This window comes from Sesamum indicum, linkage group LG8 (assembly GCF_000512975.1).
Source record: "Sesamum indicum cultivar Zhongzhi No. 13 linkage group LG8, S_indicum_v1.0, whole genome shotgun sequence".
NCBI classification, from domain to species: Eukaryota; Viridiplantae; Streptophyta; class Magnoliopsida; order Lamiales; family Pedaliaceae; genus Sesamum; species Sesamum indicum.
In genome coordinates, this window is record NC_026152.1 from 3,223,237 (window position 1) to 3,240,738 (window position 17,502).

Genomic DNA, 17,502 nt, shown 5'->3' on the forward strand with positions numbered 1-17,502 from the left:
ATTGAAGGTCGTCCCGGAGAAGCCCGAGCAACCGGAGTCTCAACCACAAGCTCCCAAAGAAACTCCTCCTGCTGCAGCTGCCGAGACATCAATGTTTTCTTGCTTCCCCTGTTGGCCTAAATGCTGTTAACTTTGCATTATTTCACTGGCTGGCACGTTCGATGATGACGTCCTTAGCTTCATCGAAACTGCCTGTTTATCTTTTAGTTAGCCACAAAATCTGGTCTGGTTCTTTCTGAGGAAGCAGAGTTCAAACATATGTTAGAGTTTTGGTTCCATAAAAACAGTGATGCTTCAAGTCTCAGATATGGTCATTGTTTTTCACCCTCATAGTTTGTGATGCAGTAAAGATTTGAACGAACTTGTTTGAGAATTAAGCACTAATTTCAACAGTGGTAGATGTATCTACATAGATTTTCATAGGGGCCCCAAGAAGAAAATGCATCTGCTGACTTCATAATATAGTTCTGTGAACCATTGATTCATTGTATTTTGCTCAAGATACTATTAAGTAAATGACCAAAACATGCAACTCTAATTTCTCCTTTTTTTTCTTATTATGTAGATAAAAAAGAAAATTCTCGGGAAATTCTCATTTTCCAACTCATTCATAATCTTTCAAATAAATAGAATTACTGTCAAATATCGGGAGTATTTGTGTAAGTTTTGTCTACGAACAAAGGTTGTGTAGCTGTAATAACGGACTGAGTTCTTATGATTGATTTGTCTCCCAATAATATTATAAAATACAATTATAGAGTCAGTTTCGATAATCAGATTCTATATTCTAAACTTGTGGAGATAGAATAAAAGTAACATTTCAAGAGAGATTAGGAACCAACACACCCTAATAGGGGTGCAAGATGAATTGAGTCGGCGAGCTCGACTGAAGCTCGAGCTTAGTTCTTTCTGTTCATGAGCTTGCGAGCCTTTTTTTTTTTTTAAAAAAAGATTTTTATTTATAAATATTATTTAAGTACATATTCAATATTATATCAAGTTTATATTCAAAACTCACTATATATTAGAATTATTAGTCAATATATCTCATATTTTAATTTTATATAATAATAAAATACGAGTTATTGTTTATATTGTTTAACAAATGCTAAAAAGCAACAATTTAGTGAGTTTTGATACTTTTTTTTGTAAATAAAAATTTAAAATTCACCATAAATTAGAATTATTAGTTAATATCTCATATTTAATTTTACATGATATTAAAAATGGTATTTTAGTTTGTATTATCTAAAAATAAGTTTAATCAATAATTTAGTACAATTTGATAATTTTTTGTAAATAAGTATTTAACATAATGCATATGAATTTTATTGTTACAATTTCAATATCCATTAATCAAAATACAATTATTCACTATATATTAGAATTATTAGTCGATATCTTAGATTTTAGTTTTAGATGATATTAAACTATGTATTTTAGTTTATATTATCTGAAAACAAGCTTAATTAATAATTTAGTATATTTTGATATTTATTTGAAATTTATTTTTATGAATAAATATTTAATATAATTCATATGAATTTTATCATTATAATTTCTATATCCATTAGAACAAAATGCATTTATTTCAAAATTCACCATATATTAAAATTATTAGTCAATATATCATATTTTAATTTTAGATGATATTAAAATATTGTATTTTAATTTATATTATCTAAAAATAAGCTTAATCAATAATTTAATATATTTTAATATTTTTTATAAATAAATATTCAATATAATGTATATGAATTTGTTGACGTTAGTTTAAAAACTGAGTAGTGGTGTGGGACTTTAGTTATGTCTCATTAAATGATCGGAACGAATAATTTTTTATAACTGCCAATTTTATTTCATTATATTCTTTCTTGTTCGTTTTCTTGTGAAAATTTTCTTCTTGATTCTCATTTAAATTTTTGAATAATATATTTCAAATGATATAATAATTCATATTTTTTTTTAAACTCAAATATTTGAAAAATAAATTAATTGAGTTCGAGCTCCAGCTCGTGCTCGTTCAAATTTTTGGCCTAGTTGGCTTCGTTTGCATCCCTACACCCTAATAGACTAACATATCCCCTAGACCTCGCCACGTGTCAACACCAAAGTTGAGTAATTGAGGCCCATACAGTCAAAGTCCAGAACTTTGTGGGCCTAATTTTTGGGCCAACACTTCCGACCCCAATGATGGGCCGGTGCATTAATTGGCCTGGTAATGGGTCCTATCCCTCATATAAATATTCGAATATGGGCCCCACCACCACTCATCCAACCACAATATATATATATAAAAAAAAAGATAAAAATGATGCTAAATACTACCTGTCTGTCCTGTGGTTATGGTATGTCACTTCAAGGGATCTCCAATTGTAAATAGTCAACAAGAATTAAGATTTCATACAACTCATCTATTACACTAATTACTACTTTATTGCTAGGTATCTTATTTATTCTATTTTTAAAAACATATCTATACTAAAATATTATATTAAAATATATTATCGAATATTTCGTATGATGGGAGTTAATAAAATTTAAGGGCTAAAACGAATTCAAGAAGAGTCACGTAATATTGAAGACGTGTGATGTTATCATATTGTAATTATGTAGTTATGTGAATGGAGCTGGAAGATAGATAAAATAGTAAATTTATATTAAATAGAGGAATAAATGATTTTTTTTTAACTCATAAGTCATATATGATCTGTAAGTTATTTAAGGTTTTAAATACTGTAATATACTTTAATATGTTGAAAGTTAAAAGGAAATTATTAAAAAGAAAATAGGTGTTATCGACATAAAGTGATGATTTTGACACTGCTGCATTAAATTTTTGTGAATTTAAAAATATCTTTTTAATTAAGAAGGTAGTTAATTTATTTGACTCATAAATTTTATATTTATTTAATTGTCTAAATAATATATTTTATTTTTATTTATATAATATATTTTGAAGTATGATAATATATTTATTATATGCATGTAAAATTAGTAAAGAAGACCTATTTTGGTGATATAAAATTGTGTGGAATTAAATTGGTAAAAATAAAAGAGAATTGAATTGGAAAAGGAAAAAAGAGAGAAAGAAAGAGAGAAATGGAAAATGAAATGTGAAAGAGCAACGCGTTTTCTCAAATAAAAACAAAGAATTGGAGGAACAACTCTTGTGTATACTTCTCTCTCTTTCTCCTCTCTCTACTCTTTTGTAGACTCTTGTGTCACGAAGTATAATTGAAAAGCGAAAGCAAAGAGAGAGAGAGAGAGAGAGAGAGAGGGAGATGAAAAGGGGTTTGAATTTCTGAGGACCCTTTCCCGGCGCCGGTAATGGGTCGTTGTTCTTTTCTCATGAGATGGCATCACCTTCACAAGCCGTTGAAGCTCTTGATTTTGCTGTGTATTCTGTTTCTAGCTCAAAATGAAGTGGTTTGGGGCTCCGATTCGGATAAATCTGCGCTCTTGGAGTTCAAGGTTTCGCTTTCGGACCCTCATGGAGTGCTGAGCAGCTGGAATTCGGATGGTGGGGATCACTGCTCGTGGACCGGGGTTTCTTGCGATGCGGGTTCTCGGGTAGTAGCCTTGAATATTACTGGTGGAGGTAATTCGTTGTCTTGTGCTAGAATTGGTCAATTTCCACTTTATGGGTTTGGGATTAGGAGGCCTTGCTTGGGTGGAAATAGTGGCGTTAAAGTCTTGGGTAAACTGTCCACAGCTGTTGCTAAGCTTAGTGAGCTTAAGATTTTATCACTGCCTTTCAATGAAATAAATGGTGAAATTCCTGTGGAGATTTGGGGAATGGAAAAGCTTGAGGTTCTTGACCTTGAAGGGAATTTGATTTCTGGATCTTTACCTTCTCAGTTCAGTGGGTCGAAGAATTTGCGAGTTCTTAACTTAGGATTCAATGAGATCTTTGGGGGAATACCAAGTTCATTGTCGAATTGCGTAGGTCTTCAAGTTCTGAATTTAGCTGGGAATCAATTTAATGGATCAATTCCAGGGTTTATTGGTGGCTTTAGAGGTTTGATTGGGCTTTACTTGTCGTTTAATCTACTCAGTGGATCGATTCCAGTTGAGATTGGGGACAATTGTGGGAAGCTCGAATATTTGGAGCTTGCAGGGAATTATTTGACTGAAGCTATTCCCGGAAACCTTGGGAACTGTAGAGGGTTGAAGACCCTTTTGCTGTACTCTAATATGTTGGAAGAGGTTATTCCGAGTGAACTTGGTCAGTTGAGTGAGCTTGAAGTGCTGGACATCTCAAGAAACAATTTTGGGGGTGCCATACCATCTGAAATTGGTAATTGTACGAAGTTATCGGTTCTCGTGTTGTCAAACTTATGGGATCCTCTTCCTAACATTTCGAGTTTGCGAGGTGGTTATTTAATGGAAAAGTTGGCAGTTACTGCTGATGAGTACAATTTTTATGAAGGGACAATACCAAGTGGAATTACTAGTCTCTCAACCTTGAGGATGGTGTGGGCTCCTAGAGCTACTCTGGAAGGAAGCTTCCCTGCTAGTTGGGGTTCTTGCACCAACTTGGAAGTGTTGAATTTGGCTCAGAACTATTACTCCGGGAGAATCTCAAAGGGATTCAGCAACTGCACGAGGCTGCAGTTTCTTGACTTGAGCTCAAACAGACTTACTGGAGAGATCACTGACAAAGTTCCTGTACCTTGTATGAAACTGTTTGATATCAGTGGGAATTATCTCTCAGGTTCAATACCAAAATTCAATTACAGATCTTGTGCCCCTATCCAGTCCCTGCATTCCGTATGGCCTTATGATCCTTCTTCTGCTTATATATCATATTTTGGATACAGATCTCAGATTGAATCCCCTTTTCAATTTTCCGGGGATGGTGATAGTTCCTTGGTATTACATAATTTTGGTTCTAACGACCTTACTGGCCCAGTGCAATCTATGCCTATTGCATCCGAAAGACTAGGAAAACAAACTATCTATGCATTTCTTGCTGGCAGAAACAGGCTTACTGGATATTTTCCTGGAGCTTTCTTCGAGAAGTGTGATTTAGTGAGAGGTATGATAGTAAATGTCAGTAACAATGGGTTATCTGGTCAGATTCCAATAGATATGGACTCAGTGTGCAAGTCCCTGATGCTCCTAGATGCTTCCAGTAATAAAATTTCTGGAACTCTTCCTCCCAGCATTGGCAACTTGGTTTCACTTTTTGTCCTTAATTTAAGCTGGAATTCTTTGCCAGGTTCCATTCCCAGCAACCTTGGTCGGATGAAGAATATCAAATCCCTCTCTTTGGCTGGAAATAACCTGAATGGTTCAATCCCTGCGAGTCTAGGGCAGTTATATTCCCTGGAAGTTCTTGACTTGTCTTCAAATTTGCTATCTGGTGAAATTCCAAAAGATCTTGCGAATTTGAGGAACTTGTCAGTCCTCCTCCTGGACAATAATAAACTATCTGGGCAGCTCCCACCTGAATTGGCAAATATATCCACTCTCTCAGCATTTAATGTGTCCTTCAATAATTTGTCTGGTCCTCTGCCTCCAAACAATAACATGATCAAATGCAATAGCTTTCTTGGAAATCCTTCGCTGCACTGCCCCATGTTCTCTTTATCTTCGCCTTCTGCTGATCAACAGGGAAGAGTAGGGGACTCACAGACTGATGCTTCTTCTCCATCATCAACTCCAAGAAAAAAAGGAGGGAATGGCAGTCTGAACGCAATTGAGATTGCTTCTATAACGTCAGCAGCAGCTGTTGTGTCGGTTCTTCTTGCCCTTATTGTTCTCTTCTTTTACACAAGAAAGTGGAAACCGAGGTCTAGAGTAAGTGGAACTGCTAGAAAGGAAGTGATTGTCTTCACTGATATTGGGTTTCCACTGACATTTGAGAATGTGGTGCATGCTACGGGGAGTTTCAATGCAAGCAACTGCATCGGGAATGGAGGTTTTGGGGCAACATACAAAGCAGAAATTGCACCTGGTGTCCTATTGGCCGTAAAACGGCTTGCAGTAGGACGATTCCAAGGGGTTCAACAATTTGACGCAGAAATCAAAACACTGGGTAGGCTTCGCCATCCAAACCTTGTGACTTTGATCGGGTATCATGCGAGTGAAACAGAGATGTTTCTTATATACAATTATTTGCCGGGCGGCAATCTGGAGAAGTTTGTACAGGAGAGATCCGCTAGAGCTGTTGACTGGAGGATACTGCACAAGATTGCGTTGGACATTGCACGTGCACTTGCCTACCTGCATGATCACTGTGTCCCTCGTGTTCTGCACCGCGATGTGAAGCCTAGCAATATATTGTTGGATGAGGACTATAATGCCTATCTTTCTGATTTTGGATTAGCTAGGCTTCTTGGAACTTCAGAAACTCATGCCACAACTGGTGTGGCTGGGACGTTTGGATATGTTGCTCCAGAATATGCAATGACTTGCCGTGTCTCTGACAAGGCTGATGTTTATAGCTATGGGGTCGTGTTGCTCGAGTTGATATCCGACAAGAAAGCACTGGATCCCTCCTTTTCTTCCTATGGGAATGGTTTCAACATCGTTGCTTGGGCATGTATGCTATTGCGACAAGGCCATGCCAAGGAGTTCTTTACCCCTGGGCTGTGGGATACAGGCCCACATGATGATTTGGTTGAAGTGCTACACTTGGCGGTGGTGTGCACCGTTGACTCTCTTTCTACACGGCCAACCATGAAACAGGTGGTGAGACGGCTAAAGCAACTCCAGCCTCCGTCTTGCTAGCTATAAACAAGAATTATTTGATTTGACATAGCAACCCATAGAAAGAAGGAAAGCCCAACTGTAATTTGTGACTCTGCGCTTCTATGAGCAGTGCTTTCGGTTTTCTTTATTGGGCTGTCATTGGTCTTGTACCAGTAGCTACTTGTAAATTGTAGTATAGCATTGGCCCCATTTTTCCCTGCCATGTCCTGGATTGTTAGGGGGTTCACTAATGTTTCTGCAGAAGAATGCAGATATTTGTTTCTGATGCTGTATACTTGTATCTCTTTCCTATTTGTTGTTGAAATAATAACAAAGAACAGGCTTCTTGCAAGAATTTTCTTCAAGACGTCTCCTCGACAGGGCAGGCAACACAGGTTTCTACTTGTACAAAAGCTCCATTGTAACCCACCTGAAACAGACGCTGCATTTCTTGATATGTTGGAGGTGAGTTCTATAAGCCTAAGTAAATTCTATGTGTGTGGCATTGTGAACTCTCTCGAGCTTTATCTTATAACTTGAGAATTAGAGTGAAAAATCATATGTAAAAACATCAAGATACTGGAGCTCGACTTGTTAAATAGTTAAGCGAATCGCAATACAAATATTTTAACAGTTGGTTCATTTGAACTCATATTTATCGGCAAAATGGAAACATTTTGTCTTGTCTTTTTTTATACCACTGATGCTAATTCTCCTCCTCTTTGCCTTTTGATGCACAGGTGCAAAGATGGGCTTTCTCGACAATTTGTTAACGAACAGAACTGCCTGCTAGTGCACAAGTATCTTCTTCTGATGCTTCGCTTTTTCAGGCAATGCTTGTCATCCTCGAAGCTCTTAGCTGGAGTTTTTGAGAAAATATCTTTCTTTTGTTTTTCTTATTTCTTTAGTTATATTCTTGTAGCTCTCTCGTGCAGCACCGGCGACTTGAGTTTGAACAAAGCTCTCTCTCTCTCTCTCAGTACGAAGACGACTGGAGTGGAGTTTGAGCGAAACTCACTCTCTCTCAGTACAGAGATGTGGTTGAAGGTATCATCTTTGCTAGCACAATTGATTCAGTATGAAAAGTCTCCCTGCATATTGTGATTGTTGGACTACTTTGAATAAGATAAAATTCTCATATAGTCTTGCACATTGTCAATCTTTTCAACTCCAGACCTTCAATGTCCATACTTCTTTCCGCTTTGCAGCTAGAGGTTGTCTTGGTCTGACCGTGACAACTGTGGATTTGGCTTGGTCACTTGCACATCGACTAAGGCTGCTTCTACTGCCATCAAGGCCTTTGATGGCCAGGTACTACTTATACTATCGTCGAAGTTACAGTAAGCCAAGCCAGTTGTAAATAAAATTAACCAGACGACGTGGCATCTTAAGTTTACATCTAAGACTTTGATCATTACAGAGCAACATATGAAACTTAGTAACAGCTAAGTTCTTCGATGCCCGGATGAAGCAATAAGCACTGCTACTGCAACAACAAACATGAGCAGCATGCTTATTAGCAAAACATAAGTCCTCCTCGACGATCTCCTGTACTCCCCAAAACATAGTATACCCCAAAATGTGCTCACAAGTGGCAGAGCCTGCACATATTACATATACATAACATATGTATCCCGATTATCGATCAAATTCAGAGAAATTACATGTGATTAAATAGAGTACTGGAGAAAGACCTAAGCAATTTATTTGAATTATTTTGACTTACCTGAACACAGTCGGCAGCTGCATAACCTGCTGCTTGCCCTCCCATGAACTGCAGGCCATTGCCTATGCCGCAGCATATGCCGGCCAAGACTGCCCAGTTCCTTCCCTTCCAATCCTTAAGGTATGATGTTATGGACGATTTTGGCAAGTTAAGAACAGGGTGGTACAAGAACCAGACATTTAGCACCAATGCAATGAAAAAAAATGACAGCGAAAAGTAGAAAAACGCCGTGTAGACAACCAAGTCGGGAACCCCCCGTTTCATCATGTGCCATTGATTGTTGGTAGCCAAGTTGAACGTCGGTGAGAAGAGAGAGTAACACACGCCAGCGAAGAAAGTTATGCTCAACCCTAACCAAATACTCTTACCGAAAACCTGTGTAACATAACAATGGTTTCATTAGGACATATGTACAAGATATGAAAGTTCAGCAGACGTCTTAGACGACCATCAAGACAGAGGAGCATCAACCTTAATTGCTCTGTTGTGCTCAAGCTCAACAAGGTAGTCCACTGATCCGACTCTTACTTTTTCCTCTTTTTTACTTCCATGTTCGAGGTCCGTCGCATCATCTATGGTAGACAAGTCTTAGAAAATTGTACGGTAGAAGTTTGACTTGTTTAATTTTAAAAAAATGTTGGGATACAGATCATATACCCTTATATGAAACTATTTCTCTATAATCAGATGAGCCATCAGCCCTGATAACCATAACAAAGCGTAAACTTGTATTAGAAACCAATCCTTGACAGACTGTACAAGAATTAAGCAACGACAGGTCTTATGATCGTAAGTACCCTGATATGTCTTTGCAAGAATCGGACAAGCTGCTGAGTTTTGCTGTAATATCAGCTGCGTTGGAAAAATGAACAGCAGATCCGAGAAAAACTGCAACGAGGAAACATCCAACTCCAGGAAAAAGTATCTCGGCTCTGTTGATGCGATCGTCGAGAAAATAGTTCAAGGTTGTCCCTGTCACATTAAAACCTTACTATTACTTCATCATTTGTAATGCAAACTCATTTCTAGATACAAAGAACACTTATGGCTCAACGAAATCTTGTTCTTATTTACCTAAAACCACTGCAATGCTGGAGGTGATGACCTCAGTGACAGAAAGCCCAACAAACGCCCAAGCATATTGTGTGGACAAATTCCCAAGACTGAGAAACACTCCTCCCACCATGGCCATCAAAACACAAGGCCAATTATCCTGCAATACCACCATTTCTCAATATCACAGTAGACATTGCTAAAGAAACAAAATGTAGCAAGTGAAAGTGCTAAATTGATACCTGAGAAAGTTGAGTGATGAAATTAGGCATATTGACCTTCCCATCACCAATCTGACCAACTGTTAAAGCTATAGCAACAGCAGTCAAGAAATTAGTTAAAGAATAATCAAGATAAGTGTGCTGAGGTAGCCTCCCACGCCGCTCGAGATGGGCCAAGATTGCCGGCCATGTCCCCAGAAACACAAGGGCCAGCAGCATGCAGATTATCGCTGCTCCCTTACTCTCAATCACATACATTTTTCAAGACTATTCCTCCTCACCCCCACCAAGACACCTGGAAAATGTTGCTAGAATTGAGAAAGCAAGTAACTAAAACCACTCACTCAGGGTTGCCACACACACCCAGGTGTGTTTGAACTGAATTCAGCAGCATATGTTTGTTTCTGAAATTCTTGAACCCAGTTCTTGAAACAAATCCCATGAGCAAGAAAAGAAAAAATCCCATGTTCATAGAGTCAAAAACTATAAACACAAAGGACAAGATACCTGTTATGATGATGATACTGCGATGGATTATCCTTGGGATTGATCCTGATTTGAGTGTTATAACTATGTCAGCAAGAAAAGAAAGAGTGGGATGAAGAGAAATCAAAGGGAGAAGAGACATAGTACTTAAATAAGTAGTAGGGTGGTGAAACTGGAAGGAACGGAAAATGGGGCCAGTGTCGGCTGGGAAATGGGAGGTGGTGGCGCTGAATTTTCAAAACAGATGGCAATCAGAGGGCTCACCGTTTGAAATTCTTCTGAGCTGTGGCTGTGTTGCCGGGTATAGTCCTTCCACGTAGTTTGTGGTGCAAAGAGTGGAGGTCATTGTTTTGGCATTTTCTTCGCTCCTTGAACAGAGGAATTGGGAGCTGTCAGTGTCAGCTGAACCCCCGGAAACGCAAAAGAGTGAAACGGAAAAGCCAGACAAAAAAATCAAAAACTAAAGGGGCATTCCGAGAATTGAACTCGGGACCTCTCGCACCCTAAGCGAGAATCATACCACTAGACCAAATGCCCTTGTTTGTTATACATTCGATTTATTATTTATTCTGCAAAATGACATTTTTGGTCTGATAATTTAGGGTCTTTCTATTTTTGATTCTATTGGTTATAAAATTCTCACTTTTAGTCCCCTAATCTTTAAACAATAGTATTTTTGAACCCATGACACATTTCTATTAGATTTTTACCAGAAATATCACGTAGTCGTTAAGTGCATGGAACCAAAATCTACTTTTTGAAAGTTATGTAATCAAATTAAGAATTTCGTAACCAATTAGACAAAAAACGTAAAGGCACTAACAACCACGTGCTAAGTATATAGCATTTTCTGTTAAAAAATCTAACAAAAAAGTGTAATGAGACCAAAAGTACTACTTTGTAAAAATTATGCGATGAAAAATGAGAATTTCATAATTAACGAGACTAAAAATGAAAAGAGCCTAAGTAACGAGACAAAAAAAAAATTGTTATTTTCCTCATTTATCATGCATGGAAGAAGTTGGTTTTTTTCTTGTTCGTAGTTTATAGACCACTCAATAGTATTGAACATGGGGTTGTTGCTTGCGTTATTCAAGCTCATACCCAGTAAAATAGATTCATAGTGTTTGGTTTTATTTTTGGCCCATCTCTGAGATGGACTAAAATATAGATAATATTTGTTTTGGAAGTTTTGATGATGTTTTAAAACAATGACTCATTTATTTTTTATTATTATAAATTTACATTAATTATAGACCCTACAATTAAAAAGATTATATACATATAAATATATATAAAAGAGACATGATTTGACAATGAACAGTAATTTTTATCTCCCACTAAACAACAATCCAAACATACACACTATCTCTAACACATACTTATTTATCTTTCTTTTTCTCTCCCTATCTCCACAAAACACACCAAAACAAATTAAAAATAAAACCAAACATAGTGATTGGTTTTCCAAGTATGCTATTTCCACCGAGAATTTATATTATAATGTGAGTATAATAAAATTTAAAATTAAAAAGTTAATTCAATTATAGATTACTTACTAACCCATTTTTTGTATCTAAAACAAAATTAAACTCACAATTTTCTAATATCAAGTGAACCTTTTTTAGCAGGCTAAATTCCATTTTGCAATCCAATTTATAGCGCTTTTTATTTATAGTGCACAAAATTTAATACTTATCCCACTCAATCACTTTTTGATGAAAAATTCCATTAAAAAATGGTCGCCTGCCATGCACATATTGTTTTATTAGTATTATTATTATTATTATTGACGCACATACATAAGATCACCAACTCACTATATGCAATCACCACAAAATCACGAAGTAGCTTATATCGCAATCACCCGTCAAATCCACAACACAATATATCCAAAATCGTTGATTATTTCTTAGGGCCCTACTTATCCTAATTGGAACACATCAATTAATGAATTTGTCGGTCATCGACATCTTAATCAAGGTCATAATATACAACACAAGGTACCCGTCGAGTGTGATATCTTCATACCATCCCAGTGTAGCAATATCACCACATGACATCACAACGAACATGACATCCCCGCTTCATTCCAATGTGTAACTATCAGCACGGGATATTTTCCGTTACCCGCAGTACCATGTACACCATGGTGCCCAACTATATAATCATATTTTTTCTTAATCAAAATATTACATAATCATTGTCATCATTCACAATATCATAAACCATTAGATATGTTGATGAGCATCTCTTCTATCTTAATTTACAATATTTCCATCAATAAATTATCATTCGGTTTTATTCAAAAACGTTAAAAGAAAGACTTGGTTGTGTAAAGCGTGAAGAGAAATATGAAATTGCCAAAACTAGGAAACTGGTTTTGTTACCCACCTTTTTTCAATAATAGAGCGGACATGCGTTTGACGCAATTCTGTGGTGTCAGAGAGTATAAACTCTTGTTGGGAAGTGTCTGCTTTTTGTTACACACACCTCATAGTCATAGGTGTACTGTGTAAAAATGGTGGTGGCACTGGGATTGGGATTTCCGCTCCATCAATGTGGTCCAAGAAAGTTGCTGGGGTTCAGAGTTTCCGGTGGTGCTCGCGGCGGCGGTTGTGGTGCTGATGATCTTGGTGGAGGGTTTCCATCTTTTCTTCCCAAGGAGGTTCACAATATCAGAGACCCTTCTGCAAGATCTTTGGCTCAGAGGATTCAAAGACTTCCTGTCCAGGTAAAATTGTACCAAAGATGTACATTTGCATGTACATATTACTCTAATTTATGTCCCAATTCACGACAGCATGTCCATGAGTAACACAGAACTGCAACAGGGGTTGTTCTCATCTTCATTTTTATTAAATCTTTTTCGTTTTCTTGGTTACAAATTTAAGTTTTGTTTATATCAACTTAATCGTAAGGAATTGAATTTTGTCAAATTGTAAATGTGTGGAGAATCCTGTATGTGATTGCTCAGCATCGGTTTCTACTAAAATAGATTCGTTTGAATTATAATAAAAGATCACGCGTCAATTACTCGGGCGCACACCAATAGAGCATTGTAAGGTTAGAATTTTATCCTTGACAAAAAATTACAACTATTTATAGTGTTAATCCGTAGTTGCTGGACATGGATGTAATGCTGGGGTGAGTTCCATACTCCAAAACAACTAGGAAATAATTTACCGAGTGATGTTTCCTATTTTCTGTTTGACTGTTTCCGTATCCTGAATCCAATGTTAATGCATTTCTGCAAATGAATAGAAGTTTGGAGGACAATCGTATAGTTTGTTGGTTCGAGAAGTGTTCTGTAGATTTTAGCTTTCGGTTTATAGACCTTCAGATAATAGGTTTAGTTACAGAAGTCTGTCAACAGCTCTGCAACTTTTTACCATTTTGATTTTGAGAATGCATTTTGAAATTTGTTGGACTCATTTTCTAGTTTAAAATAAAGATTTAAACTTAAGACATGCTAACGGGAATTAGTAATTTTGTAGGTTGGATTTTCTGAGAGTTGCATAATGAGTAGCTGTGTGACACCAAGAGTTTGTCGTGATGCCAATCCGGTGGTTCTTCTTCATTGCTTTGACAGGTTTCCAGCACGCAATCAAACACTTCTTATGCTGTTTTCTTACTTATTGCATTGTTGTTACTTCCCTTGTTGCTGAAATTCGACCACGTCCACTGCATCTGTTAGCTCTTGTTTAGAATGGAGAAGTGCATATCCATTGCTGGAGGATGCTGGCTTGGAGGCTTGGGCCATCGATATTCTTGGATGGGGTTTCTCTGATTTAGGTGCATTTCCGGCCTTAACTACACAGCTGACTCTTGTTTATACCTAACTTCCTGCTTATCATTCACATATTTTATGATTCTTAATTGCACTAGAAAGACGTCCACCCTGTAATGTAGCATCAAAGAGAAACCACCTTTACCAGGTATTATACTGATACGCTTAGTAGTTCAACGTGATGCTGCCGTATAACAGATGAGATTAGGCTCAGTTCTGAACTATTGAACTGTTTGTCATTTTGTGGGGTGATAGCTATGGAAGTCTCATATTGGAAGACCAATGACCTTGGTTGGACCGAGCCTTGGTGCTGCAGTTGCAATAGATTTCACAGTCAATTTTCCTGAAGCTGTAAGATTTTTCCCACATCGAATCTTGTAGACGTTGGTTGTTCTGGCAGGTTATTTCGTAGTCATGTCAACTTTGTTGTCCTTTTCCTGAATGCAAGAGCATTAATATTGTCACTGTCTGTATGATTGTACTATGTGGTGCTTTGCAGGTTGATAAGCTGGTTTTAATAAATGCAAACGTTTATGCAAAAGGAACTGGAGTTCTGTCAAACTTACCCAAGTCGATGGCATATCCAATGGTAATTTGCGTGTATTTTAGCTGTATGGGAACAACTGATGGATGGAAATCAATTATCTCGCACTAGAGTTTATGTAATTATTGCTTTTCCGTCTTGCTATGTGTTCATTTCCGGTTATCTTGGCATATTTGCTGGTCTGTTGCAAGAGGCATTAACATTTGTTGAGGAATTTATTGAGCTTGCCTCCTCAACCATTTCGTGTCGCAATTTGTTTCCACTGATTATTTTCCTTTCTCTGTGCCGGTAGTTTCCAGTTAATCAGAAAGCTTTTTACTTCAGTTTTCTACTGCTTACTCTGTTTTTAGGCCTCGCTGCTGAAGAGCATCCCAATGCGGTGGTACGCCAAGCTCCTCATTTTCAATGGCATATCATTATCTAGGATAGTAGATTATACCAACGTAAGTTGATCTTAAGCTAACTTTAAACTCTAGTTATCAATCCTGCTAGACCAAATGGCGGTATTTGAGTTATACTTTAAGTCCGATGCAACTTCTCTTTACCAATCAGGTGGGGCGCCTTCACTGCCTATTGCCGTGGTGGGAAGATGCCACTGTAAATTTTATGCTCAGTGGAGGGTATAACGTCGCTGGCCAAATCAAACACGTAGGTGAAACTCTCACCTTCCACCTCAAAATACTTCATATTACCCTTACCTTTCAATGGTTTCTTTCCGCCTCAAAATACTTTGTATTACCATTACCTTTCCATGGTTTCTTTCCGCTTCCCATTACCTTTCCATGGTTGCTAAAATGAGCAAATTGATCAGTGCCAAAAGTGCTTATGAAGGAAATAGTGCAACGTTCTCTCATTGCCCAGAATTTGTACACTCTGTATTTCTTCTCTTCCAACAGCATCCATGTTTCTGAAGAAAAATGAATAGTTTGATTGTGCTCGAGGTTGAAAGTATGCTTTTTGGAGACAGGTGAGGCAAAAAGCTCTTCTCATCTGCAGCGAGCGTGACAATATAGTCAGCAACAAGCTCGCCGAGGTCAGTTCAATTCTTTGAATTTCTCTCCTACATGATGAAGTGGCTCACGGGGATGTCTGCATTCGTCGTTTGCTTTTCTCTACGACTTTGTCTAGTTCTTGATGGTTTCTCTTCTTACATTGGTTCTTCCGTTTTGAAAACACAAATGCAGAGATTGCATAACGAACTGCCAAATGCGAGCATGAGAAAAGTCGCGGATTGTGGCCATATGCCTCACATTGAGAAGCCATATGTGATTGCTAAGCTGATTGCTGATTTCGCCCAAGGTGCTGCTGCTGCCCCGGAGGCCAGGCAACATTCACAGGGCGTCGATACCATTTCTTGCAAAAAGCAGTATATTGCATAGATGCTACTGTCTCTTTCACAAATTAAGCTTGGAACGTCGCACATTATGTTCATGTTAACGAATCGCCTATTCATGCCACATTTGCATTCATGGATTCGAAATATTTTATTTGGATTTTTTTTTGATAATTTTTTAATTCAATTGATCTCGAATCCTTAATCGATGAATTTCAAATTCTTTTAATATTGAGTCATCTAATTTTTTTTAATCAAAATTCTTCTTATAAATCTAAGGATGAATTATAACGAGTTCTTCTAAAATTTAATATAATTATAAATATTTTTTATTTTTTTAAAAAAATTATAAATACCCCCTAATGAAATTATATAATCATTAGATGGAGGTTTGAAATTATTAATTTTGCTCTTATTGTGATCACTTTGCTCTTATTGTAATTTTTTTTAAAATAAAAAATATGTAAAATAATGGACAAAATGGATGAAATTTTTTGAAAAATTATAAAAAAAAATTATTCACTCAGTGCATAAAAAAATTTAAAACCTAAGTATATTATAATTTATAGTCCACAAATGACATTTTGATTAGTTACAACAAGAAATGGATAGAAGCCTAATGGAAACTAATGAATTAGGCTAGTTGTTAGATAACTATTAAAATCACGTGGATATTAATAATTTTTCAAATAATGAGGGATATTTATAATTATGTCAAACCTCAAGGAAGTTTGTTGCGATTTACCATGAATTTAAGTATTTCAATTCAGATATAGATTTATAAATATCCATCGTTGTTTGAGAAATTATAAATACCCATAGTTTACATGAGTCTAATAGCGAGCTCATTCCATTAATTTTTTTCATACTTTCATAAAAAAATCATAAAAAAATTGTGGTGTACAGGCCAATTTTTTTTTTTTTTGAATTATAAATTATAAAATTTTTTAAAATATTTTTATAAGATGTTGAATCTTATTGCTAAAATGACTAAAATAGACATGATACTGTTAGAATCAAATTTCTTGATATATTTTGTTTTAAAAAATTTTAAAACTCTTTTATAAATAGTACATATTAGTTTAATTCTAAATAAAAAATTAATAGATAATTTTTTTAAAATTAAAAAAATAACGAATTATTACCTATATATTTGAATAAAAATAATATATATGTATATTCGTGCTAGTCGAATATTACTATAAATATATAATTGATATTTTCTCTGTTAATGTAATGATTATTTCTAGTGGTATAATTTATAATGTTTTGATTTTATATTTTTCAGTAAATATAATATCAATATCAATCTTGTTTTATTTAACTATAATAATTTATTATTAAATAATGGAGTATTTTTTTCTTTTCTAATGTTCGAAAAATTAAATAGTGAAAAATAGAGTGTGTGGAAAGAGAGAGAGAGTGAGGAGAGTGTATGTGGGCGTGTGAGAGGTAGAGTGTGTGAGGGCATGATTATGAATATTTTTGTTTTATAATATATTATTTTTATATAGCTTATAAGATTTTATAAAAAAAAGTTAGAAAATTATTTTTTTTTAAAGAGCTTATAAGATTCAAAACATTGTATTTTGAGACCTTATAAGCTCGCTTAGAAAAAAAAAAAATAGCCAAACACTTTATTGAAATTTA

The 17,502-nt window shown here is 36.0% G+C and overlaps 4 protein-coding genes and 1 non-coding gene across 5 annotated transcripts in view; 3 read left to right on the forward strand and 2 right to left on the reverse strand.

Annotated features, from left to right (window-relative positions):
- LOC105167611 overlaps positions 1-398 on the forward strand; it is a gene marked incomplete in the record, with an annotated part of 2,912 nt that extends 2,514 nt beyond the window's left edge. The window contains 1 exon segment of the mRNA XM_011087383.2: positions 1-398. Coding sequence (XP_011085685.1) covers positions 1-130 — 130 coding nt within the window.
- Positions 1-7,054, forward strand: part of LOC105167614 (LRR receptor-like serine/threonine-protein kinase RPK2) — a 20,497-nt gene extending 13,443 nt beyond the window's left edge. Inside the window, exon 2 of the mRNA XM_020695769.1 lies at positions 3,261-7,054. Within this exon, the coding sequence (XP_020551428.1) occupies positions 3,331-6,738 (3,408 nt within the window). The 5' untranslated portion in view covers positions 3,261-3,330 and the 3' untranslated portion in view covers positions 6,739-7,054. The remainder of the gene's footprint in view (positions 1-3,260) is intronic.
- On the reverse strand, positions 7,403-10,360 carry LOC105167610 (ureide permease 1-like). The gene is made up of 8 exons (XM_011087382.2): positions 10,207-10,360; positions 9,721-9,994; positions 9,500-9,638; positions 9,223-9,397; positions 9,083-9,126; positions 8,897-8,997; positions 8,426-8,800; positions 7,403-8,300 (listed from the first exon to the last, which is right to left on the reverse strand). Exons 2-8 carry the CDS (start codon positions 9,955-9,957, stop codon positions 8,145-8,147), a joined length of 1,227 nt encoding a protein of 408 aa, XP_011085684.1. The 5' UTR covers positions 9,958-9,994; positions 10,207-10,360; the 3' UTR covers positions 7,403-8,144.
- On the reverse strand, positions 10,651-10,722 carry TRNAP-AGG. Its single transcript has one exon. It is a non-coding gene; the product is annotated as a tRNA-Pro (tRNA).
- On the forward strand, positions 12,569-15,994 carry LOC105167616 (uncharacterized hydrolase YugF). The gene is made up of 10 exons (XM_011087388.2): positions 12,569-12,919; positions 13,683-13,777; positions 13,883-13,980; positions 14,074-14,123; positions 14,231-14,326; positions 14,475-14,564; positions 14,870-14,962; positions 15,072-15,167; positions 15,487-15,552; positions 15,704-15,994. Exons 1-10 carry the CDS (start codon positions 12,707-12,709, stop codon positions 15,896-15,898), a joined length of 1,092 nt encoding a protein of 363 aa, XP_011085690.1. The 5' UTR covers positions 12,569-12,706; the 3' UTR covers positions 15,899-15,994.